The sequence below is a fragment of the Pelodiscus sinensis genome, unplaced genomic scaffold (assembly GCF_049634645.1).
Source record: "Pelodiscus sinensis isolate JC-2024 unplaced genomic scaffold, ASM4963464v1 ctg125, whole genome shotgun sequence".
Lineage (NCBI taxonomy): Eukaryota > Metazoa > Chordata > Testudines > Trionychidae > Pelodiscus > Pelodiscus sinensis.
The window spans coordinates 17416-42099 of record NW_027465977.1 but is presented as its reverse complement, the minus strand read 5'-3'; the positions used below and the strand labels follow the sequence as shown (position 1 = coordinate 42099).

The 24684-nt window shown below is 64.1% G+C and overlaps 2 protein-coding genes across 5 annotated transcripts; one reads left to right on the top strand and one right to left on the bottom strand.

Moving 5' to 3' along the window:
* Positions 1–604: 604 nt before the first annotated feature.
* On the bottom strand, positions 605–13884 carry NUCB1 (nucleobindin 1). Its single transcript, XM_075917613.1, is given in 14 exon segments — positions 605–831; positions 1005–1116; positions 1380–1467; positions 1469–1548; positions 1675–1764; positions 3766–3858; positions 4536–4594; positions 5319–5409; positions 5903–6088; positions 6508–6611; positions 6879–7011; positions 7798–7905; positions 12379–12505; positions 13731–13884. Coding segments are annotated over 13 exon segments (1344 nt in total). The 5' UTR covers positions 12490–12505; positions 13731–13884; the 3' UTR covers positions 605–742.
* A 558-nt stretch (positions 13885–14442) lies between these two features.
* On the top strand, positions 14443–23647 carry TULP2 (TUB like protein 2). 4 transcript variants are annotated; one of them, XM_075917610.1, is made up of 15 exons: positions 14443–14995; positions 16157–16208; positions 16807–16858; positions 17047–17200; positions 17934–18059; positions 18149–18262; positions 18738–18836; positions 19295–19459; positions 19608–19726; positions 19909–20091; positions 20577–20689; positions 20839–20953; positions 21294–21392; positions 22073–22244; positions 22666–23647. In XM_075917610.1, exons 1-15 carry the CDS (start codon positions 14977–14979, stop codon positions 22797–22799), a joined length of 1716 nt encoding a protein of 571 aa, XP_075773725.1. In that variant the 5' UTR covers positions 14443–14976; the 3' UTR covers positions 22800–23647. The 4 variants fall into 4 exon arrangements, with proteins under 4 accessions (XP_075773725.1, XP_075773727.1, XP_075773726.1 ...); XM_075917612.1 differs by having other exon boundaries at positions 14445–14648; XM_075917611.1 differs by lacking the exon at positions 14443–14995 and adding an exon at positions 15531–15882.
* Positions 23648–24684: the final 1037 nt, after the last annotated feature.

Below are 24684 nucleotides of genomic sequence, written 5' to 3'. Positions count from 1 at the left end.
CCTTGGGAAACTCCACCCCCTAGGAAACTCCACCCCTTTGGAAACTCCGCCCCCATTCAATGAACCAGTTGCTATTGCTGTTCATACTGCAGCTACCGGGAGGGGGGGGGGAGGTGATTCTCACCCACAGCTAATAAAGCAGGCTGGGGGTGAAAGATTTTGGGGGAGGGGTAAGGAGAGTCTGCCCCCCCGGGGGGGGGTACACACGCCTGTGCCACAGTCCTAGATGTCAGAGGAACCGAGCAAGACTAGGCCCATAACCCCAGGGTAGGGGGCTGTATGGGGGAAGGGCACAGCCACCCACTTCAGGGAGGGGCTAGTCCTTGCCCCCCAGCTAAGAACAAGGCAAGAATGGTTCGGCGGGGGGGGGGGGGAAATAGTCGGAATCAACTCCATGATGGGGGGGGGCTACCTACAATGCACTGCATCACCCCTCCAGAATCTCTGCAAGTGTGCGGGAAGGGGATGAGACCTTCCCAGCATGCCTTGCAGCAGCCCCTCGCCCGTGCGAGCGAGTCTGGGGGGAGAAGCTGGGGCAGCGCTGTGGGGCAGCCCCCCCCGTCCCCTGCTCCAAACCAGACATGACTCAATGTCACCCCCCAGCGGCCACGAAAGGGACTGCTCGCCGAGGGCCTCTCCCTTCCCCCAGCCCTGCGCCCCTGGGGGAGGAAGGGGGCAGGGCCCAGGAGAGGGAGTGGCGGGGCCAATACAAGGGTCCCCCATCTCCAGCTCACACAGGGGTTCACTGGATCTGGACTTCGGGCTGTGGGGGCGCCGGCTGCTCCTGGTTTTGGGGAGGTTCCACATGGTTCTGTTCGGGGGCAGCAGGATCTGGAAGAGAGACAGGAGAAGGGAGGGGGGTGAGCGTTAACCGCTAGCCCCCACTCCCAGAACGGAGAACCCAGAAGTTCTGGCTCCCAACCCCCCCCCCGGCTCTAACCACTAGCCCCCACTCCCCTCCCAGAGCCAGGGAGACAACCGAGGAGTCCAAGTCCCCATCTTACCGGCTGCGGCGGCGTGCGGGGCCTGGGCCTGGAATTTCGGCTCCTCCCCAGGGCCAGGAGCCACCGGTGCCGCCCCCTGCTGGGTTTTCCTCTGCTCCATCTGCAGCACGGCCTGGGGGAGGCGGGGAAGAGGAAGGAAAGGGTTAATCCTCCCAATCCAGCCTGTCCCCCTCGATTCCCCTCAGCCCACTGGTGGGGAGAAACTGGGGCCCACTCCCTTGGGGGCAGCCCCAACTTTTAGTGCCACTTCCCGGGGGGGTCCCCAGCACAGCCAGGAGAGCGGCTGCCCCCCCCGAGGGATGGTGCAAGGGAGGGGAAAAGAGCAGCCCCACGGGGCAAAACGGGAGGGGGGAGCCCACAAAGCAGCCCCCCCACCTGCTGATACTCCTTCTTCTGGGCGTCCAGCTGGACCTGCTGCTGCTGCAGATCCTGGTGCTGGCGCTGCAGCTGCTCCGCCGCCGGCCAAGCTCCGCCTCCTGGCCGCCAGCTCCGCCTCGAACCGCTGGAGCTCCGCCTCCGAGTACACCTGGGTCTCGTCCACCGTCTGGGGGAGGGGAGAGGGGGAAGGTGAAAGCCGGAAGTGACCCCCCCCCCACAACAGAGCCCAGGAATCCCAGGGGACAGATTCCCCCCCCATCCCTCCCTCCCTGCCCCCCCCTTCACCACCCACCTCCCAGCCTCCGGCTCTGTTAAACTCCTTCTTCTCGGTGGATTTCAGGAATTCCTCCAGTGTCACCAGCCGGTCCTGGTTCAAGTCCACCTAAGGGGTGAGAATGGGGGGAGGGGTCATAAGGACGGCCAGACTGGGTCAGACCAAAGGTGCCTCCAGCCCAGTGTCCCGTCTGCCCACAGCGGCCGAGGCCAGGCGCCCCGGAGGGAGGGAACAGAACTGGGAATCCTCCCGTGATCCCTCCCTGTCCCCCATTCCCAGTGTCTGACACCACCCCTACCCACCTGGCTAATACCCATCGATGGACTGATCCTCCCTGAATGTATCTAGCTTTTTTGAGCCCTGCTACAGTCCTGGCCTTTCACAAGATCCTGTAGCGAGGAGTTCCACAGGTTGGCTGTGCGCAGAAATACGGCCTCGTGCTTGTTTTAAACCGGCTACCTATCCATTTCATAACTCCTTATGTTACGGGAACAAGTCAATCACTTTTCCTTCTTCACGTTCTCCACACCAGTCATGATTGTACAGACCTCCATCCTACCCCCCCCCCCCAAGTCTCCTCTTTTCTAAGCTGAAAAGTCCCCGTCTTTTTAATCTCTCTTCATAAGGCACCCCTCCTACCCCCTCATTGACCGATCCCGATTCCCCCGTCTCCCAAACATGGGAATTTTTGGTCCAACTCTGTGCCCATCTCCTTAGCATTGTGGCTGCTTTGGGGCATTGAGGGTGAATTCAGAGGCTGTGTCCTACGCTGAACTGACGGACATTGCCAGGCGGTAGAAACAGAAGTGAGGAATCGTACTCGCTCTGTTCGGTTTGTTATTCCGCACGCAGCTCTATTGGCCCGTGAGTAACCGGAGGGGGGAGGGGAGGCCTCGGTTTCCCTGGGCACCACACCGATCCCTAAATGGTGTCTCCAATGGTTGATGTTTTCTGTAAACCAAGCCTGGGAGGGGTGTGTAATCGGGTGACACTGTTCGCCTGGGAAGCGGGATAGTGGAGGTGGCGGGGCTGGCGTGGGGGGCTTAGTCTTGCCGGCTTGGGGGGCAGGAAGGAGAAGCAGGGTCCTGGCTCTGGACACCCCCTTCAAGCTGGGTTGTCCTGGCCGCTCCTGGTTCCTGTAACAACAAGTCTGTTCTACGCTGTGATCCTGTCAATGAATAAACCTTCCGTTCTTCCTGCTCCCCTCCGGCTGCAAACGGGGGTGCCGGGCCTGGCGGCTCCCCCCACACCTCAGCCAGACCCCCAGGCAAGACGGGTTCGATTTGAGCTTCGCCCGACGGGACTGGCGGAGGTTTGGCCGGGGTGACACCGAGCTGAGCCGCGGGTGAGGAGACGGAAAAGGGGAGCGTCCCGACCCACGGCGCCCTGACACGTGGCCGAAGAGGCCCCAAGGGGCAAGGGGCGCCCCGCTGTCTGTGGGGTGCGGGAGGCCGGATAAGGAAACGAAGGTGCCCGCCGTGTACGTTACTCCTCCGATTTCCAACAGGGCCCACGGCAGCAGCCGACGCTTCTCAGGGATCCGCAGAGGATACGAAGGGGTCAACGCCCCCCCAGATTAAATACAACGGGGGGGGGTGCCGTGAGTGGGGCTGGGGCCATGCAGCGTGAGCGGGCCAAAGCAAATCTCATCCGCTGGGGGGGGGCGAGGGGCCGGGAGGGGGCCAGCCTGGGGGCGCGAGGGGTTAAGAACGAGGGGGATGATTTGGGGGGGCCCTGGGGACCAGACAGGCTGTAAGGGGGGAAGGGAGGGGGAACCCAGAGTTTGGAGGCCCTGGGTCCCCAGCTCATTCCTTGGGAGCCCCTTAAGATGCCCCCGGCCGCTGGTTTGGGGCGGAGGATTCGGCGCCCCCCTCTCCCTGGCCACGGGAGGGCAGCAGGGCCACGAACGGGGGGACCGTGGGAAAGGCGAGGCTCCGGAACCGACGGACCACGGGCCAGACAGACAGAGCTGGGGGGGGGGGGGGACGCAGGATCTGGTCCTCAGCCCCAGAGCAGCCGTGGGATCCGGGACACCACCCCCCACGATAGCCGAAGCCCCCCCCCCCCCCCGGGGCCATGCAGCCCCCAGCGCCGGGGGGGGACACTCACATTCTTCATGACGTGCTCCCGCATGCGCAGACGCTCCTCCTCCATCTCCAGCATGTCGTCCTCCTCGTTCCGCGGGTCGTAAACCTTCTCCAGCTGGGGGGGAGGAGCACACCATGAGCCCCGCCCACCGCCAGCGATGGCCCCGCCCATCTTCCCACTGCAATGGCTCTGCCCACCCCAGCTAAGCCCCGCCCATCTCCTTACTATGCCAATCGCCCTGCCTGACAACCGCCTCCAATGGCTCCACCCACCCCCCGCTCAGCCCCACTCCCCCCCCCCCCCGCTACACCAATGGCCCCGCCCATTTCCCTATTACACCAATGGCCCCACTCACCCCAGCCCCGCCCAACTCCCCACTACACTAATGACCCCGCCCACCCCAGCCCCACACCCCCACCCAATGGCTCCGCCCCCCCAATCTCCAATCAGCCCCGCCTGACCCATCCCACTTCTGCCCCCCATGGCCCTCCCTCCCCTCCCCACCCCCAGAGTTCAGCCCCCCAATACCTGAGCCACATCCTGTGGCTTAGCTCACCCCTCTGCGAACACACAGACCCTCAGAACAGCCGCCAGCCACCCACCGACCCGGCTCCATCCCAGCTCCCCCTCGGCCCCCCCACTCCCCCTTGTGCTGTCTCCGCGCTGCGCTCGCCCCAGCCCTATTCCCCCCCGAGGCTCCCCACGACCCCGCACACCAAGGCCCCCAGCACAGCCGCAGGTGGCTCCCCCCCCGGGGGCCCAGGAGGGAGCAGGGGCGCGAGGGAGCCCACCTCCTTGGTGAAAAGCGCTTCCAGTTCCTGCTCGTCGAGAACCCCATCGCTGTTTGTGTCTGCAACAGATTGGGGAGGGGGGTCTCAGCTGGGAAACCTCCCTGGTGGGGGGAGCCGGCCCCACCCAGCCCAGGGCAGGGCGTGGCCAGTGTTCCCTGTAAGCTGGGCACTTGAGATTCCAATGCCGCCCGGCTGATCAGCAGAGCGCCCACACCCAATAGTCTGTGTTTCTAGGGGTGGTGCGCCTGCCTCGGTGCGCAGAACAAAACTTATTCTGCACATGGATGGAAAAAGTTAGAGGAGAACATGGGTCTGTCCTCCTCTAGGGGGCGCCAGCTCCCATCCGGCCCCAGGGCAGGGACCAGCTGGCTCAGTGGGGCAGAGGCCAGTCTCAGCTTATTCTCCCCCAATGGTCCCCAATAGGTGAGGAGTTTCCTAGCTGCCTATGTCACCCCCTCCCCCCCCGCTCCTTACCCCACAGGGGGTCCCAGGGCTGAATATGCCAGGGGGTGAGGGGAAGGGAGTCAATTTCTCTCCACCCACAGAGAGGTTGGGCAGATCTGTGTGTGACAATGCTGGGGGGGGTCCCAGCACCATGGGGGGGTCCCAGGGGCTAGTGTGCTACCAAGCCTTCTCCCTCCCCCCCAGCCGCTAAATTCCCTGAACCGAGAACGGGATGGTCTGGGTATTCGACTCCCCTGGGGAAACTTGCAGGGGGAGCTGCCAGGAGATACCCAGGCTGGGGGGGGGAGGGGAGGGGGGGCAGGCAGAAGGGTCCCTCACCGTGCAGTTTGAAGAAGGTTTTGGGGTTGAATTCGTTGGGGTCCAGCCCATCTGTCTCCTCCCAGACTTCCTTGAGCTGATCCCGGCTGCCCTGCAGGGAGCAGAGTCGGGGCATGAGTGGGGGGAATAAAACCCAGCTCGAGCCCCCCCCTCCCTCCCACCTCTTCCCGCTCTAACCACTACACCCCATTCCCCTCCCAGAGCCAGGAGGAGAACCCAGGCTCCCAGCCAACTGTCAATCACCACTCAAGCTCTGCCCCGTTACATTTCTCCCTGCTAAGCCTTCCCCCCTTCAAGCACCTAGCTCCCCACCCCGAATCTGAGCCTCCTGGGGGCCAGCCCCACAACAGCTCCACCTCCTGCAGCGAGGAGTTCCGCAGATGAATTCAGTACACACCGGACTGCTGTCTCTGTGGTGCCCTCTAGTGGTTCACATTCCTGTGGGTTGCCTACTGCCATCACCCCAAGCACGGAGTTCTGCAGGTTAATGCTGACCGGCGACTCTTTCAGCTTAATGTCCCACCCCATACACACATCCTGCAGCAGGGAGTTCCCCAGGCCTGTGCCAGAGGCGGGGTCGTTACCGGGACGTTGATTTTGGGGTGCTCCTTATGCTTCTGGCGCAGCTCCTGGAAACGGGTCTCCTCCGCCCGCCGCTTCTCCTCGTCCAGGGACTTGAGGTACTCGCGCCGCTCGTGTTCCTTCAGCATCTCGTACCGCTTGAACTCCTCGTGGTGAGCCGCGTCATAGTTCTCCAGGTCCTTGGTGGCCTGCGGGGGGGGGGGGGGGGCACCTGTCAGCACGGGACCAGGGAGTCCTGACTCCCCTCCCTGCTCCTGCTCTCACCCCTAGGCTCCCCTCCCTTGCCCAGCAAAGGACAGAAGCCAGGAAACCCAGCACCACAGCCTCCTGCTCTCACTACTAGACCCCACTCTCCCACCAGAGCAAAGGAAGGGACCCAGCAGTCCTGGCTCCCAGCCCGGTTCCCCTCCCTGTTGGGAGACTCCAGTGGGTCTGAGGTTCAAGGGCTACGGGGGACTCCCCCCTGGAGGGGAGAGGGGGCAGCTCCCATTACTATACGTGGAGAAAAGTTGGGACACCCCCCCCCCCCCCACACCAGTCCCCAGCTGCCTCCTCCCCCATCTACCCCAGAGAATTGGTTCCTTCCACCCCCCCCCCCCCCACTCACCGCCCGGATGAGCAGCTCCAGGTCGCGGGCCTCGAAGGTGTGCTGGTTCTGGGGGTCCAGGTGCTCAAACTGCTTCAGCAGCCCCAGGTGGTCGATCTGCACATCTGGGGGAGACAGGGCAGGGTGGGGGGGCTGCGGGCACCAGCTCTCACCCAGTCCGAGGGCAGAGACCGGCTGGCTCGAGGAGGCGGGGCCGGGGGCGGGGCCTGTCCCCTCTAGGGGGCTCCAGCTCCCATCAAGCCCCAGGACAGGGATGGCTCTAGATGGGGAAACTGAGGCAGGCAGGGAAAGGTGCCCGAGCTCTCCCGGCTCCACCCCCCGCCCCTCCTAGCGCTGGGGAAGGGGCCCCGGCGTCCGAGCCCCCTGCTCACTCTGCTCCATGGTGGCGTCCATCTTGGCCTTGAGCAGCATGCGGAGCCGGGAGACTTCCTGTCGCTTCAGCTCGTCCAGCTTCGTCCGCACATGGTGGCTCACGAAGTCCAGCTCCTTGCTCAGCTTCCCGCTCTGCCCACCGGGAGGGGGGAGGAGCCGCTGTAAGGACACGCCCCCTTTCCCCCGCCCCGCCCCCAGCAGCCCACACTGGGGCCCGAAAAGACACGCCCCCTTGCCTACGCCCCGCCCCCAGCCAGCTCACAGTGGGGCCCGAAGAGACACGCCCCCTTTCCTACGCCCCGCCCCCAGCCAGCCCACACTGGGACCTGAAGAGACACGCCCCCTTTCCTACGCCCCGCCCCCAGTCAGCCCACACTGGGGCCTGAAGAGACACGCCCCGCCCCCAGCCAGCCCACACTGGGGCCCGAAGAGACACGCCCCCTTTCCTACGCCCCGCCCCCAGCCAGCCCACACTGGGGCCCGAAAAGACACGCCCCCTTTCCTACGCCCCGCCCCCAGCCAGTCCACACTGGGGCCTGAAGAGAAACGCCCCGCCCCCAGCCAGCCCACACTGGGGCCCGAAGAGACACGCCCCCTTTCCTACACCCCGCCCCCAGCCTGCCCACACTGGGGCCCGAAGAGACACGCCCCCTTTCCTACGCCCCGCCCCCAGCCAGCCCACAGTGGGGCCCGAAGAGACACGCCCCCTTTCCTACGCCCCGCCCCCAGCCAGTCCACACTGGGGCCCGAAAAGACACGCCCTTTCCTACACCCCGCCCCCAGCCAGTCCACACTGGGGCCCGAAGACACACCCCCTTTCCTACACCCCACCCCCAGCCTGCCCAAGCTGGGGCCCAAAGAGACATGCCCCCTTTCCCATGCCCCGCCCCCAGAAGGGAAAGGCCCCGCCCCTCGCACCTTGATGTCCTCAGCATTGGCCGCCTGCAGTTTCTCCCGGAAGTGGCCGTCCGTCTCCAGCACGTTGATCACCTCCTGCAGGTAGCGGTGGTAATAGAGCCCCGTGTCCTGCCGAGAGTCAGCACCAGATTAAGCCAGGGTCCTTCCCAGACAGGGGCTTGCCCCCCCCCCCCAGTCCGCACACTAGATCTGGACACCCTTGGGGCCACCCCCAGGACCTGACCACCACCGGCCCAACTTTTCCCACCCATGCGTGGAATAAATGTTATGCTGTGCACTGTGGTCTATGTGGAAGTGCACCACCAGGAGAAACATGCTGCTGGGCGCTCTGCTAATCAGCTGGGTGGCACCTGCACTCCTGGTTCTACACATCCTCCTACACGTCCCCTGTATCTTGTAGGCCTCAGTTTCCCCACCCATACACAATCCCCCCTTTGCCTCGTCAGCCTGTAACTGGAGGGTGGGGGGTGACTATCCTCTCACTTGGGGGGCTACTTGGGGCCAAGCTGAGGACAGCTTTAGAGCCACATACTAAAACCCACCAGCAAAAAGGCATAGTGATGGGGTCCGATCCAGGCCCAAGGGCACTGGGGGGGAGGGAAGGGGGCTGCCCTGATGCAGCTTGTTAATAAACCCATCCCAAGCACCAGCGATCCCCGAGAGCCACCCCCCCCCCAGCCAGGAGAAAGGGAGGGATCAGGCAAAACCCAGTTCAGTGCCAGGCGACAGCTGATCCCAGCGCTAGGGGGAGGCAGGGGCTGTATTCACACTGCCCCTGCAGCAGCGCTGACAGGCCAGCAGGGGGCGCCGCATGCACGAGCCAGCACAACATTTTCATCTTTTTCCATGGGGCCCTGCCTCAGTTTCCCTCTATAGGCCGCATTGCTCACCACACGCCTTTAGCGTGTGAACGGCCTGCAGGTCCCCTCCCTCCAGCCGTGCTAGCCTAGCCCAGAGAGGCAGAGGCCATCTGTAATTAACACCCCAACGAGTGACGCTTCGAGCTTATCAGGAATTCTGCTCAGCCGGGGTCAAGGGCTGCACTTGTCTATGGAGGGGGGCGGGGGGGAGCTCGGGGTAGGGGACTGGGGTGCAGGACGCGGTGTGAGCTCTGAGAGGGAGGGAGGGTGCTGTGACCTGGGGCAGGGGATTGGTGGGGGGGGGGCAGGATCTGGGAGGGGGCCACGGAGGGTTTGGGTGTTAATGTGGGGCAAGGAGTTGGGGGATGGGGTGGCTCTGGTCAGGAGCCTAGCAGCCCTGCTGGACCCTGAGGCAGGCTTCCTGCCTGCTCCAGGTGCTGGGGGGAGGGGGAGCTTCACATTTCCCCCCACAACCCCCCCCCAAGCAGATGCACAAAGCAGAGACACAGGGAGCAGCCAGCTGCTTAAAATGGGGGGGAGGGGGGCTGCTCTGTGTGCCTGAGGGCCTGGCGGGGCAGCCCTGATCTCATCCCTGTCCTCAGCCCTAAAGATTTATCTCCGATCTTCTCTCTCGCTGATGACATTGATAAAACAAGGAATCGCTCAGGCGGATAAGGGGCAGGATTCCCTGCAAGCCAGGCATGTGCGTGGCCACCTAGCAGAGATTCCAGCACCACTCCGCTGATTAGGAGGCAGCCTATGTTGCTATTGGTGGTGCACCTCCTTTGGCGCACGGGACAAAACTTATTCCACACAGGGATGGAAACAATTAGAAGGAAGATTGGTAAAGGGGCGCAGCAGGACCCAATCTTTGATCGCAAGTGTCAATTTCTCCACATACAACAGAAAACACCAAATCTCTTAGGGTTTGATTTAAGGCTATTAACTCGGGCTTGCTGGCCCAGGGGTGCTGAGAGGCGCGTTTTCAACGGTTCTAACGGGCTGAAGGTTTTGAATCGCAGCAGCAATTTGACACAAAACAGTTATTGTCTGAACACCCCCCCCCCCACACACACACACACACACACACAAACGTCATTTCAAACACCCGCGAAACGCGGAGAAAAATTCAGGAGCGGCGTAAAAACCAGCGTGGGCGTTGGCGGCCAGAACAAATCGTCTCGGCCAAGTCGAGGTGTTTTTGGCACGGGACATGCCCCTGGCGTGTTCCCTGGCTGTTTTCATTCCTAAGTCATTACACAGCCATGACGGCGACAGCGGAGGACAGCAGCGGCCAAAGAGCACCTCCGTGGCCTTGGCCGATTGCCTGGTGACGCTGATCGTTTTCCAAGGGGGGAAAGGGACTGGGAAGGGGCAACTTCCTGCTAAGCCGGCGGGATCGCTGGGGAGAGCGTTAGAACCGGACTGAATTCCGGCAGCTGCCGCGTGCGCGTCCTCGCTGCGCCAGCCGGCCACAGGACCGATTTCCTGCCGGCCGCGGGTGCAATTCCAGCCCAGCGAGCTGTCTGAATTGCCTTGGTAAATTCAAACCTGCAGGGGCGAGGGGAAGCTTCCTGTTTCCCTGCTGGAACGCCCCAAACCGGAAACCCTTCGATTTCGGCCTTTCCGGCAGCCACAGACCAGCCAGAATTCTCCTGTCCTGGGCGTTGTGGGTTTTAGCCAAACCGTTATTCGCCCCGGTGCCTGCACCCAGCCAGTCTCTGGTGACTCCCCATGGGAATCACGGGCCAAACCGTGAGCCACCTGCACCCAAGGGAGGGGTGGGAACCCAGCAGGGGGTTACACTGAGGGGGGAGGCTGGAGATCTGCCCCACACATTTAGGTCTTGTCGTGACCGTCCCTCTCCCGAGCAGCTACACTCCAATGCTTGTGAGGCTTTATAAGAAGGAGGCTGCCGGTGTTGGGGAGGTGAAGAGGCCTCAGGTGCTGATCCGTGCCTCAGTTTCCCCATTCATACTATGGGGGAAGAGCACAGCTCCATGGGGCAGTTCCAGGAGGCGGCCCCAACTGTTTGGGGGATTACTTGGGGGTTCTGGTGCAGGATGGCAGTAGCCCCACCCACTCTGGCAACAGGAGCAGGAGCGCCCCCCCCCCCCCTCCTGGCCTGCCGTACTGGGCTTCCCCACGGCAGCAGGAAGCAGAGTGCCCCGGCCCTGGTGAAACAAAGATCTCTGCAGAGGCACATGGCGAGTGTGGGACCCCTGCTGCCGCCCCCCGCCAGGCCCCCCAGTAATCCTCCAGCTTGCGTACTCGGCAGGGGGAGGGGGGGAAGAGGGTGGAAAGTGATGGGGCGGGGTGGAGCTAGAGGGGAAAGGGTGGAGCAGGGGCGGGGCCTCGAAGGGGTGACGAGTAAAGATCCCACGGGGCTCGGACCCCAAGGTCACGGAGGCCAAACAAGCATCCAAAGAGGCAGCTCGATCTTGGGAATATGAGCCGGCGGAACTCCCGGCTACAAGACATAAGAGCCGGGTCAGGCCGCTGTCCCACCTAGCCCAGCGTCCTGGCTGCCCACAGTGCTCCATGCCAGGTGCCCCAGAGGGAGGGAACAGAAACAGGGAATCAACTAGTGATCCCTCCCCGTCACCCATTTCCAGCCCCCGGCAAACAGAGGCCAGGGACACCCTCCCTGCCCAGCCTGGCTAAGACCCAACCCCCAGCCTCCATGGATTTATCTAGCTCAGGGCTCGCCAGCCTTTGTAAGATCACTTTAATTCATGTGCAATCTAAGATCTACCCCAAACCCAGGTCCCGCCTCCTTTGTGCCTCTTTTCCGAGGCCCCGCCCCTACTCACTCCATCCACCCTCCCTCCCCCATCGTCCCTCACTTGCAGCCGGCTGGGGCAGAGGGTTGGGGGGCAGGCTCTGGCCTTGGATGAAGGGCTTTGGAGTGCGAGAGGGGCTGAGCGTGGGCCAGGCAGCTGAGGTGCCAGAGGGGGTTCTAGGTGCAGGCTCCGGTAGGGTGTCTGGATGCAGGGATGCTTGGGGCTAGGGCCGGGGCTTGGAGGGGGCTCATGACTGGGATATGGGCTCCAGCTGGGCACGGATTACATCGGGGGGGGGTGCAGTGGGGCTAAGGCAGGTTCACCCCCGCCCTGGCCCTGCACCACTCCCTAAAGCAGCCAGCAAACTCCCTCCAAGTCCTGTTGTGCCCCCTCTCTGCTCTGTGGAGACAGGAGACTGAGTGGGAGGAGGGCACCCCTCCTCATCCTCCCTTCCCTGCACAGCAAGCAAGAGGCTCCTGAGCGGCAGCTTCAAGGCCAAGGGCACGAGCTGCACAGCAGAGTGGGGAAAGGCAGCTAACGTGCGGGCACTTGATAGCCTCTGGGCCAAAACGGTCAGGATCACTGGTCAGTGTCTCCAAAATCTACCAGGAGATCCCGATCTACTAGCTGGTGACCACTGATCTAGCTCGTTTGAACCCTGTTACAGTTCTGGCCTTTCACAACATCCTGTGGCGAGGAGTTCCACTGGTTGACGATGCGCTGCGTGAAGAAAAACTTCCTTTGGTTTGTTTTAAACCTGCTGCCTCTCAGGGTATCTCCAATGGCAGGTGGTTGTGTCCAAAGCCGGAAAGGGGACCGAGACCCGAAAAGGGTTTCCAGCCTCGCTGGGCCCTGCAGGACTTGCCCGCGGGACTCCCCGCTCCGAGGTGATGGAGCCACAGTCAGTCTGGAAAAGGGGCAGAGACCCAGCCACTTACTGGCGGTTCCGGGGGCTGCTCCTCCGCCTTCTTATCTCCCTCGGGCCGCTCGATGGGCACAGACACCACGAGGCCAAACAGGGCGGCAGCCAAAAGCCAGGACAACGTCATGATTTCAGGGGTTTCCCTGCAGAGAATGGGGGAGGGGAAAGGTGGGTGATTGGTGGGGGAAGGGCCACTGTGGTGGTGGGGGAAAAGTGGGGGTTGGAAGGGTGTTTTCACCCCATCCCCTGTTGTGTGGGGGGGGGGGGTTGGGGGGGGGAGATAAGTGAAGAGGGTTCTCTGGACTGAACCAGGGATGTTATTGGGAGGGGCTGGACCCCAGGGATTGGGTCAGGGAGCTCTTTGAAGTAGGTACCTCTATGGGGCTCACCCCCTTCTGAGATGCTGGGGGGCAGGGAATACAGGGGGCCCCTGTCCTGGATGGGGGGTGGAACGGGGGCTTTAATTAAGGTGAAGCCCGAGAAGGTAGGTCAGAGGAGCCTTCCATGAAAGGGGGAGCTGTTTGGGGAAGTGGAGGGTCCTGGTGTGGGGTTCACCCTCAGTTCCGTCTCCTGAAGGGGACAGGGAGCCCAGGGGTGCACTTCAGGAAAGGGGAGACCCTAGAAGGGGGACCCAGGAGCTGCACTAGGGGCTGGGAGGAATCCCTAGCCCAGGGTGAGGGGATGTTCCCATGGGGCAGAGGTGGGGGTCAGGCTAGAAGGCAGGAGCCTGGTGGATCCCAGGGCCAGGAGGGGTGGAAGAGGCTGAGGGAGGGTCACAGGCAGGGGCTCCCCCAAGCGGGGGGGTGAGCTGGGGGGGCAGGAGAGAGCTGGGGGCAGCGGGGGGGGCACACTGTGGGGAGGGGAATCCCCAGCAGGGGGCGCTAAGGAATTGGGGGAGGCAGCGAGGGGCATGTCCAGTGGGTGGAGCTGGGGGCAGATCTCAGGGGGGCCTATAGGGCAGGGGAGCCGGCAGAAGGACCGGGGGATCCCCAGTGCATGCTGGGGGAGGGGGAAGATTTTGAGGGGCTACTGGGGGATCCCCAGGAGGGCTGAAGGGGGGTGAGCGGGGGCAGATCTCAGGGTGGGTCCCCATAGAAGGGGAACTGAGGGGGAGAGGCTGAGGGGGGGGCGCTGGAGGGAACCCCCCTGGAAAGGGAGGAGGGAGGATATCGGGGGAGGGGCAGATGCCAGCAGGGACCGGCTGGGGCAGACCCCAGTAATGGGGGGAGGGTCCTTGGGGGGCAGATTCCAGCAAGGGGGGGAGGGAATCCTGGGGGGGAGGGGCTGGGGGCAGACCCCGGTGGAAGGGATACCGGGGGGAGGGCAGGTGCCGGGGGTACATCCTGGGGGGGGAGGGGTCGGACTCACGCGGCGGCCCAGCTGCGTTCTCCGGCTCCGCTCGATACAGCCCCGGAAACGACGCTTCCGTTCCGCTTCCCTCTGCCCTGGCGCCCCGCCCCCTCGTTTGCATAGCGCGTCCCGCCCCCCTTCTTATAGCCCGCCCCCGCCGCTGCTCAATCTGCATGTGGCCCTCCCCCCTCTCCCCTGTGGCTCCCGTTGTTCCACCCACAGACCACGCCCTGCTCTGTATTTGCATGCAAAGCCACGCCCCACTGTCTGTATTTGCATGCACGGCCACGCCCCCTGCTCCCACCTCCTGAATATTCCACTCGGGGAAAGGATATTGGGCCCTGATGGGGCAACTTGGATAGAGGGGAAAGGCCCCGCCCCCAGCCCCGCCCCTTGAGCCAGCTAGTGCCTGCCCTGGGGTCAGATGGGGCAGTGCCCCCTTGAGGCGACAAGCCCCTGCCCCATTCCCCTCCCCCACCCCGCAGCCAGCCAATCCCTGGGGAGGAAATGCAAGAATCCAGCTGGGGTTTCACCTTCATCCCCCTCCCCAGTGGGGAAGGAGCCTGGGGCTGGGGGGAGGGGCTGTGCAAAGGGGCATAAAGTGGGTTCACCACCACCCCCTGCACACACATACACAGACACCCACCCCTCCCCCTCCTGCTCCCCCCTCAGTTAGCCGATCCCCCCCCCGTGGGGTTCTGGGGAATCGGCGTGTTCCAGGCCGTGACAGGGAAGCAAAAGTCCAAGGGAGAGCGAAGTCCAGAGGGAGCCGCGTTTGCAGGCCAGGGGTCGGCCGAGCGGAAACGCCGTCGGCCGGAGCCCGCAAGAAGCAGCATGGCTCTTTCAGACCCTGTGCATCCGAAATCCGGAGTGGGGAGCCTGTTTCGGCCCGGGGGCCGCCGGCCGGCAGAAACATCGGTCGGGGGCCGCACACGAGTGAGAAGGAAAACGCAAAAAGCCCAGTGCGCTGACGTGGCCCCTGGCTGAGCAGGAGAAAAACACGTCCCACGTTCCCCTCGCACGCCAGAGACTAGGGTGCCCGGGCTAGGAGGTTTTGTGGGCCCCCCAGGCTCTGGAGTGGGGCCAGACAGGAGGGGTTCAGTGTGCGGGAGGGGGCTGCCAGGAAGCAGGCTTGGGGCGTGGGAGCTGGGTGAGAGGGAAGCCGGATCCAGGGGCCGTTGCTCACCCCTGCCCTAAATGGGCGACCTTAAAATGCACGACTGACTGCCCGAAGAGTCTGAGAAAAGCGGCGGCCGCTGGTGATATGGCGGAGGCAGACTGGGGTAGGCGGCACATCGACCCAGAGAGCCTGTTGAACCCAGGGTCCCATGTCCCTCCTGCTCCCCCCCTTTCAGCCCTCCTGGGGATCCCCGGCCCCTCTTGAGGTCTCTCCCCTCCCCCTGCACACACTGGGGATCCCCCCGTCTTCCCACCCGCTCCTCTAAGCCCCCCTGAGATCTCCCCCCAACTCCCCCCTCAATTTGCCCCCGTCACTGTACTAAAAAGGGATACCTGGGACAGGCAAGTTGGGTTTTCTCCATGAGACTCTGGCAGGAACCACTGCCGAGGGGGGGCTGACCCTAGCACCGCCGAGGGGGGGCTGACCCTAGCACCGCCGAGGGGGGGCTGACCCTAGCACCGCCGAGGGGGGGCTGACCCTACCACCGCCGGGGGGGGCTGACCCTAGCACCGCCGAGGGGGGGCTTGTGCCTGGAGCTGGAGCTCGTGCACCGTATGGACCGTTTTGCATGGAAGCAGGGCTAAGGCTACACAGCCCCCCGGGGCAGGGACCGTACCTCCCTTGTCTGGGCAGCGCGACGGGGCCCTGGTCACAGCTGGGCAGGGCCCGTCTCTCACTGGCTCCGGGCAGCTGCCTGGGCAGGGCCCATCTCTCGCCTGTGGCTCCGGGCAGCACTCGGGGACTCTGATCCCTCACAGCCCCAGCCCTGGGAGACCTGGGCACTTTTCAACACGGCCACGGGGCCTGGCAGGTGAAGACACCAAAGCCGATTACAGCGGAGACAATCCAGTGGCCTCCCTCTGCCGGGGCGGGGGGGGAGTAGGAGGGTCAGGGCTCAGCCTCCCTCCCGCCCCCCCAGGTCAGACCTGGCAGAGCCAGCGCTGGAGCCAGACCGAGAGCCGGTATCTCCATTCCCCTCGCTGCTCAAAGGTCTGGGGCTGAAGGGGGAAGGGACGGGGGGGGGGGCACTCTTCTCCCATCCCTGCTGAGTGAAGCCTGGCAGCCAGCATGAACTGTGGGGAGTGGAATCTAGTGGTTAGAGCAGGGGCGGGTGAGACTCCTGGGTTCTTTGGATGCAAAGGGAAGCCATGATCAAGTCCGGCTCCGCCCCACACCTCAGTTTCCCTCTCTGTGACCAGAGAGGACATGGGAGGTGGGGGGGGGGGAGTTGTGGCACTAAGTGAATTTTTCCCTCCTCCTCCAGGCTCAGCTGGAATGTGGCCCCTCGGCATGAACACGGCTGGGCGGGGAGACACGTGAGCGGGGGCACTGGGAAGCGGGCGTGGGGGGGCGTTTGGGGGGCAGCGTGCGGAAGGGGGGGCAGTGTGTTTGCCGCAGGGTGTCTGGGAGCTCAGCCCTTCTAGTCCTCATTAATCTCTGACGAGCTAATCCTGCTTTATCGGGAGGGGGGCTTAATTAGCAGCTGTTGCTTCCCTCACTTCCCCCTCCTTCACATGCTGAGGTCTCTCCTCTGGACCCCCAGGGCCCCATACACCCTCCTCGGGGGTCTAACCCCCCCAGCATGCCTTCCCCAGATCTCCCCACAGATCTCCAACCTCCCCCCACAGAGCGGCAGAGTCCCAGCTCCAGGTGGGTGAGGGGTCTCCGGATACTCATCCCCGCGCCCCACCCCAGAGGGGCCGCATGACAGGGGCACATCTGGGGGCACCTGTGATGTCACAGACCCCGGCACCGTGGCGATCGGAACCCCCACACACACGTGTGCCAGGCCCTGGCTCTGGCCAGGGCAACCCCTGGGTGCGTGGCCGGCGGCGGGATGGCGTGGAACTCCTACCAGCGCCTGCCCTCCCGCCCGGCCTCGCCACCCGATGCCCCCACATCCTTCTCTTCCAGCTGCCTGGGTGAGGAGCCGGCTTCCCTGCGGCAGCAGAAGCTGGAGCTGCAGGTAGGTGCCCGGGGCCCCTTGCCGCTGCGGGGCCCCAGGACTGGGGCTGGAAGCAAGGGCCCCTTCCCCCCAGGGGGCTCTGGGACCGAGGGGATCGGGGCTGAAGCAGGATCCCCATGGGGAGGGGGGTTCCCCCGGGACAGGGCTGGTAGGACCCGTTCTCCTCTCCTGCCCCCTCGCCCCCCCAGCGCCGCATCTTTGAGAAGAAGCAGCGCCGCAAACGCCAGGAGCCCCTCATGGTGCAGGCCAACCCCGATGCCAAGGTGATGGGGCGCCGGGGGCGCCGGCCCGAGGAGCGCACCCCCCTGATGGAGTCCTGCAGCGAGCACAGCCTCTGCAATGGTGAGAGGGGGGCCGGGGGCTGTCCTCATCCCTGGAACGAGTCCCCCAGGTCTCAGCCCTGTCAGGGCGCGATTGGCCAGCTGTTGAAAATCAGCGCACAGCGGAGGAGGGACTTCCCCTGCTCCATGCCCAGAGTGGGGGCGTGGCTTGTCAGTGAAGGGTGTGGCTTCCAAACGTTTGGCTCCGCCCTCTACTAGAGCTCACACCACTAGGGGGCGAACAGTTTGCCTGTGTCCGACAAGAATGCACATGAGAGGGGCGTGGCTCGCTCATGGGGGCGTGGTTTGTCAACTGGGGAGGGGCTTCTTAAAGAAAGGCCCCGCCCACAGCAGAGGGCATGGCTGTCCTGGTGTCCCTGTGGAGAGGAGAGATGGAAGGGGAAGGTCTTCTCCTTGGGGGTGTGGCTTGCTAGTCGTGGGCGTCCCATAGGCATGGCATACGTGGGTGTGGCTTGTTGCTTGTGGGCAGGGCTACCAAAAATTAGGCCCCGCCCATTGCCAATGGGCCTGCAGAAGGCAGGAGTTCTGGAGAACAGCCAAGAGGGCATGGCATGAGGGGGCGTGTCTGATGGCCATTGAGTCCCACCACTCAGAGCCGGAGCATGGCAGAGCACCCCTTCTCTCAGCCAATGGGAAATCGGGAGGGGGCGGGGCCTGTCTGCTGGAGGTGTGGCTTGTGAAGCAGGCCCTGCCCCCAACGGTTCACAGGTGATAAGGACCCCCTCTTCCCGTAGGAACCAGCAACCCCTTCCTGGTGGAGTCCGTCCCGGAGGCTCATCGCGCTGCTGACGCCTGGGGTAGCTCCGTGCACCTGGACCGGGGCCCCCGGGCCGGGGGGGAGGCCCAAGGCATGGCCACAGGTAATGAGGGAGGGGGCCGATCCAGGGGGCGGGGCCAGTCCCCACCAGGACCCGCCCCTGCTCAGTCACTTTCTGCCTCCCCTGTCCAGATGTCTCCGACGGGGAGCTGGAAGAGGCTGTCCTGGAGGACACGCGGCCGGTCAACAAGGCGCGGTCGGCGCCCAGCTCCACACGCAAGGGCTGGCCGGCCAAGCAGAGAGGGGGTGAGCGTGCAGCCGGGCCAGGACACGGGTGCAACCAGGCAACGGTTGCCAAGCATGTGCACCACTCTGTTGCCATGCAACGGTTGCCACGCCCTGATGCAGGCGCTGTTCCGTTTCTACGCAACCGTTGCTGTGCTGCGTGTGCCACCCCATTGCCACACGCCTGTTGTCGCTTGTGGGCACGCATGCTGTTGCCAGGCGAAGCGTTGCCAAGCCCTGATGCCAGGGCTCTTCCGTTGCTATGCGGTGTGCACCACTCCGTTGCCATGTAACCGTTGCCACCATTATACCAGCATCACCTGGTTACTATGCAACTGTTGCAATGGATGCCCCACCCTGTTGCTAGGTCACTGCTGCCAGGTTGTTACACTCCTCACCCTGTTCCATCCCTTAGCAACGGTTGCTATGATGCTGCGACCCCGCCTTTTAAAGGGGACTGCGCCTTTTGACACCCCCCCCCCCCTCTGCCCTGCAGCTGGCTGCGCTGACACCCAGCACCCCCGGGGCCTGAGGCTAAAGGCCTCATCAAGTGCCCAAGGGGAGCGAGTCCCGTCCATCATCGTGGAGTTCAGAGGTGAGGCTCTGCGGGGAGCCGGGGGGGAGGGCAGGAGGGTGGGGCATACAAGGGGTGGGCATAGGGAGCGTGACCTTCGTGTAGCTGGGCATGCAAAGTGGGGGCCATCCTTGTGCAACGGGCGTGCAGCTGGGTGCGCAAAGGGGGGCATCCTTGTGCAATGGGCGTGCAGCTGGATGTGCAAAGGGGGGGCCATCCTCGTGCAATGGGCGTGCAGCTGGGCGTGCAAAGGGGGGATCCTCGTGCAACGGGCGTGCAGCTGGACGTGCAAAGGGAGGCCATCCTCGTGCAACGGGCATGCAGCTGGGTGTGCAAAGTGGGGGGTGCCGCTCTTGTGCGAGAGTGTACACAAGTGTGTTTCACTGTCAAGCACCCGTGCCAGGCTGGCATTCAAGCGGCTTAGCCACAGGGGCGGAGGGGAGGTCACCTTCTCTGGCACTAACCACCCCATCCCCCAGATCCCCAGGACAGCAGCGACGGGGACGCCCCCCCGGAGGCCGGCGCAGGGGGCTGGGAGCAGGCCCAGGAGTGGGACTCGGAGGGGGAGGGGCAGCCACCCCCGAAGCCCCTTGTGCCCCCCTCCCCCATCAAGAGGAGACCGGGCAGGAAGCTCCCCAACCAAGGTGAGGGGGGAGCCGCATTGCGGGTGGGAGAGGCCAAGGGGCTCCACGGGTCTTTGCTCGCTACAAAGGACTCTGGGACATGGCGGTGGGGGGGCACTCAGGCCTGCTTGGGGGGGGCTGAGGCTGTCTCTGACCTTCCCCCGCCCAGGGTCTCTCAGCAGCCCCAGCAGGAGCGAAGAGGAGGAGGAGGAGGAAGAGGAGGAGGAGGAAGAGGGAGACCCCAACATCCTCTGCAGAGCCTTGGAGCCACAGGCCGACACCCCCAGAGTAAGGGCAGGGAGATGGGGGGGCCCCGGCAGGGCCTGGTCGATGCCCCAGTGACAGACACTCCCTCAGCTCTGAGCACCGGGACAGCCCCTTGCACAAGCCCTTGTGCCACACACGATTCCTGCCCCTTGCCCCCCCCAGGCCTGCCCCCCCAGGGTACTCACACCTCTCCCGCCCCCCAGCCACCGGAGGAGGCGCCGAGGACCCTGTGGCTCCCACGGCCTGAGGAGCTGGAGGGGTTTGTGCTGCGCCCCGCCCCACCGGGGGTCACCGTCCAGTGCCGCATTAGCCGGGACCGCAAGGGGGTGGACAAGGGCGTCTTCCCCTTCTACTACCTCCACCTGGAGAGAGACGACGGCAGGAAGGTATGTGGCGGGGGGGGGTCCCGGCAACGGAGGGGGGGAGCAGCACCATGGGGCACAAGGCAGGGGGAGGCAGAAGGGGAGAGGGTGCATGGGGCACAAGGCGGGGGGAGGGAGAAGAAGAGGGGTGCTGTGGGGCACAGAGCAGGGGGAGGCAGAAGGGGAGAAGGTGCATGGGGCACAAGGCAGGAAGAAGCAGAGGGGGAGGGGTGCCATGGGGAGGCAGAAGAGGGGCGCCGTGGGGCACAGGGCAGGGGGAGGCAGAAGAGGGGCGCCGTGGGGAGGCAGAAGAGGGGCGCCATGGGGCACAGGGCAGGGGGAGGCAGAAGAGGGGCGCCGTGGGGAGGCAGAAGAGGGGCGCCATGGGGCACAGGGCAGGGGGAGGCAGAAGAGGGGCGCCATGGGGAGGCAGAAGAGGGGCGCCGTGGGGAGGCAGAAGAGGGGCGCCGTGGGGCACAGGGCAGAATGTTCATTTCTGTCGCTCTCAGTTGTTCTTGATGTCCGGCCGGAAGAGAAAAAAAAGCAAAACATCCAACTACCTCATCTCCCTGGATCCCATCGACCTGTCCCGGGACGGGGACGGCTTCATCGGGAAGGTCAGGTGGGTCTGCGCCCCCCGCGGAGGGGCTGCCTTTTCACCTGGGCCAGGGTCCCGAGACAACCAGCCCCGTGCTGCACCCCAGAGGTGGGCGCATTGCAGCACCGGGCAAGGGGCTCCCCCCTCACCGGGCCTTTCCCATCTCACGGCAGGTCCAACATGCTGGGCACCAGGTTCACGGTGTTCGATAACGGGGCCAATCCGGAGAAAAAACCCTTCGTCCCCGAAAGCGCCCCCATCCGGCAGGAGCTGGCGGCCATTTGCTATGTGAGAAAACCCTGGTCCCTGGGGCACTGCTAAGGGGAAGTGCGCAGCACCCGCAGCTTTGGCTGGGGGCACTGCTGCAGGGAAGCTCGCAGCACCAGTGCCCCCACCTAGGGGTACTGCTGTGGGGAAGCTCACAGCACCGGCGCCCCCACCTGGGGACACTGCTGTGGGGAAGCTCGCAGTACCGGCGCCCACCTGGGGGCACTGCTGTGGGGAAGCTCGCAGCATCTGTGTCCCTGGCTGGCCACGGTCATGGAGATGAGGTGGGTGCAGAGTGTTTGGGCAGCGTGGGGGTTGCGGGCTGACAGGGTCACAGATTCTCTGCTGCTCCTCACTACAGGAGACCAACGTGTTGGGGTTCAGGGGACCCCGAAAAATGACTGTGATCATCCCCGGCATGAACGCAGACAATGAGAGAATCAGCATCCGCCCCAAAAACGTGAGGCTGCTGGGGAACCCCAGCCAGGGCACTGCTGCAGGGAAGTTTGCAGCACTGGGAATCCTGGCCAGGGCACTGCTGTGGGGAAGCTCGCAGCACTAGGAATCATGGCTGGGGCACTGCTGTGGGGACGCTCACAGCGCTGTGAACCTCGGCCAGGGCACTGCTGCAGGGAAGTTTGCAGCACTGGGAATCCTGGCCAGGGCACTGCTGTGGGGACACTCGCAGCATTAGGAATCATGGCTGGGGCACTGCTGTGGGGACACTCACGGCGCTGTGAACCTCGGCCAGGGCACTGCTGTGAGGAAGTTTGCAGCACTGGGAATCCTGGCCAGGGCACTGCTGTGGGGAAGCTCACAACACTGGGAATCGTGGCTGGGACACTGCTGTGGGGACGCTCACGGCGCTGTGAACCTCGGCCAGGGCACTGCTGTGGGGAAGTTTGCAGCACTGGGAATCCTGGCCAGGGCACTGCTGTGGGGAAGTTTGCAGCACTGGGAATCCTGGCCAGGGCACTGCTGTGGGGAAGCTCACAACACTGGGAATCGTGGCTGGGACACTGCCATGGGGAATTCCTCCATGCTGGGCACTGTACAGGGAAGTTCACAGCACCCGGAATCCCGGCCGGGACACTGCTGCAGAGAAGCCCGCAGCACCGGGCTCCAATCTCTTCTCCCCAGGAGCACGAGACCCTGCTGAGCCGGTTCCAGAACAGAAACCTCCAGAACCTGCTGGTGCTGCAGAACAAGGTGCCGGCCTGGAACGAGCAGACCCAGTCCTACGTGCTCAACTTCCACGGGCGCGTGACCCAGGCCTCCGTCAAGAACTTCCAGATCGTCCCGGACCACGACCGTGAGCGGGGGCTGGGGGCGACCGAGGGAGCCAGGCCGGCGGCTGGGGGCAGAGGGGAGGCGATGGAGAGGCCAGGGCTGCTCCCACGTCTCCCCCTTGGCTGTTCGAGTGCCCAAGGCTGCGGGGGGTGGATTGGGGATCTATCTGGGGGGGCGTTGGGCAAGGCATTGGGAGGTATCAGGTGAGGCAGTGGGGGGGTGTCGGAGGCAGATGGGGGCTGGGTCAAGAGGAGGGTTTGGAGGGGTTGGGGGGCACCGTAGGGTGGATTGGGGGACGTGTGGGTGGGGATCGGGGGTGTTGGGGGCAGGGAAGAGGGGACTTGGGAGTGGGGAGCAGGGGCGTCGGTGGCAGAGAGCGGGGGACTCGGGCAGGGAGCAGGAGCCGGGGGGCTGTGCCCCACACGCTAACTCCCTCCCCCCAGCCGAGTACATCATGCTGCAGTTCGGCCGGGTGGCGCCCGACGTCTTCACCATGGACTATCGCGCCCCCCTGTGCGCCCTGCAGGCCTTCGCCGTCTGCCTGTCCAGCTTCGACGGGAAACTCGCCTGCGAATAGCCCCGCGACCTCCGACCCCGCGCCTCCAGCACGACCTCAGGATACCCGACCCCTGACCTCAAACCTGACCCCATGACCTCTGACCCCACATGCTCAGACTTGACCACGACTTCTGACCCCGCGACCTCCAGCACGAACTCAGGATACCCGCCCTCAAACCTGACCCCATGACCTCTAACCCCACGATCTCAGACTTGACCACATGACCTATGACCCCGCAACCTCCAGCACGACCTCAGGATACCCGACCTCAAACCTGACCCCATGACCTCTAACCCCACGATCTCAGACTTGACCACATGACCTCTGACTCCGCGACCTCCAGCACGACCTCAGGATACCCGACCCGACCTCAAACCTGACCCCATGACCTCTGACCCCACAAGCTCAGACATGACCTCTGAGCCTGCGACCTCTGACCCAGGCTGGGTGGCTGGGGTGACCTCTGACCCGCTCTTCACCGCTGGACGGGGCCTTGTCCACTTTGACCTCTGACTCCTGCACTTTCCCCTTTGACCTCACACCACTCTGACCTCAGGCCCTTTTATGGCACTCTTGACCTTTGACCTCCCCCATCTTGACCTCTTGCTTCCTTGGCACATTGACCTCTGACCCCCTTTAAACTTTCATCATCCTGAATCTCCCTGTACCTCTGCCATGTCCTTCCCTTGACCTCTGACCTTTCCCCTTTCAAAGACGTTGCCGTGACAGCAGCTACCGCCGCCATCTTGATTGACTCAGTTTCCCCTTGCCAAGGGGGCCCCCCTGAGCCAGGGGTTGTGGAGCACCCCTCACCCCCAAGAGTGTAACAGATTCTTGATCCAAATAAAATCTACTCAGAACCGAGACCCCCCCGAGGGTCATTGAGTCTAGTTTGGGGGTGTCCCCCCATCCTCACTCCCAGGTTCCTGGATCCCACAGGGGCCGCCCTAATTTTGGGGTCCCCTCAGGGTGCTGATCCTGTCCAGCCTCCCCGCCCTGAGCCCTGCATCACCGCCAGTCCCCCCAGACACCCCGACCCACAGACAAATCCCAGAGCCATCGGGGGGTCACCTGGTCACACAACAGGGAGGGGGGATTTAGGGGGCGGGAGAGCAGCTTTGCTCGGTGGGGTGACCAGAATCAGGGGCTTTGCGGAGGCATCGAGGAGGGACGGGAATGGGGGGGTCAGAGGTTCTGGGGGGCAGGGGCACGGGTTACCAGCTGTGACAAAGATGGGCTTTTCTGTACCTATGAGGCCTGTGCCTGCCTCAGTTTCCCTTTGGTTTCCCAGGGCGGAGGGTCTGCCTGTTTGCTCAGGAGTGGGGAGGTTGGGAGGGTCCCACTCAGCAAGGCCCAGCTGGAGCCCAAAGACTTGAGGTGGGGGGAAGGGAGGCGCTGGTGGACGAGTGGGGCCAGGACATGGGGCTCGCAGCAGTTTGGGCGGTGCCAGGGTGTGGCCCCGGGGTCCATGGAGGGGCCCGGTGGATGGCAAAGACCACGGAGGGGGTGCAGGCGGAGGGCTTGGAATTCGGTTTTTCGTAGATCCCTGGGGCATACCACGAGTGAGTCCTCTTCTCCTCCTGCCCCCCCCTCCCGGCCTCTTATTTTAAGTGGAGAAGCTGTTTTCGTAATGAGCCTTTAATTCCCCGAATCGTAATCATCCCGCCTATACAACTCCCTGCCCCTACGGCAAAATGTTGCCAGGGCCTGCGCTGTCAGCTGACCTCCGATATGAAATCCAGGACTTTAAATGGTGCCCTTGTCTATGATCCCCCCCCCCCCGCCCTCTTCTCCTCAAACCCAGTGAACCCCCCGACCTTGGCGAACTTCTGTCCTTGTCTCCCCAATCCTGGAGAACCCCCTGTCCCCTTCCCCCTGCCCCTGGTGCCCTCCAGGTGCCCCT

Coding starts and splice junctions, on each gene's coding strand:
- TULP2 (XM_075917609.1), top strand. CDS start 16,730: ATGGCGTGGAACTCCTACCAGCGCCTGCCCTCCCGCCCGGCCTCGCCA. Junction 17,201..17,933: donor CGAGCACAGCCTCTGCAATG/GTGAGAGGGGGG, acceptor CTCTTCCCGTAG/GAACCAGCAACCCCTTCCTG. Junction 18,837..19,294: donor CATCATCGTGGAGTTCAGAG/GTGAGGCTCTGC, acceptor CCCATCCCCCAG/ATCCCCAGGACAGCAGCGAC.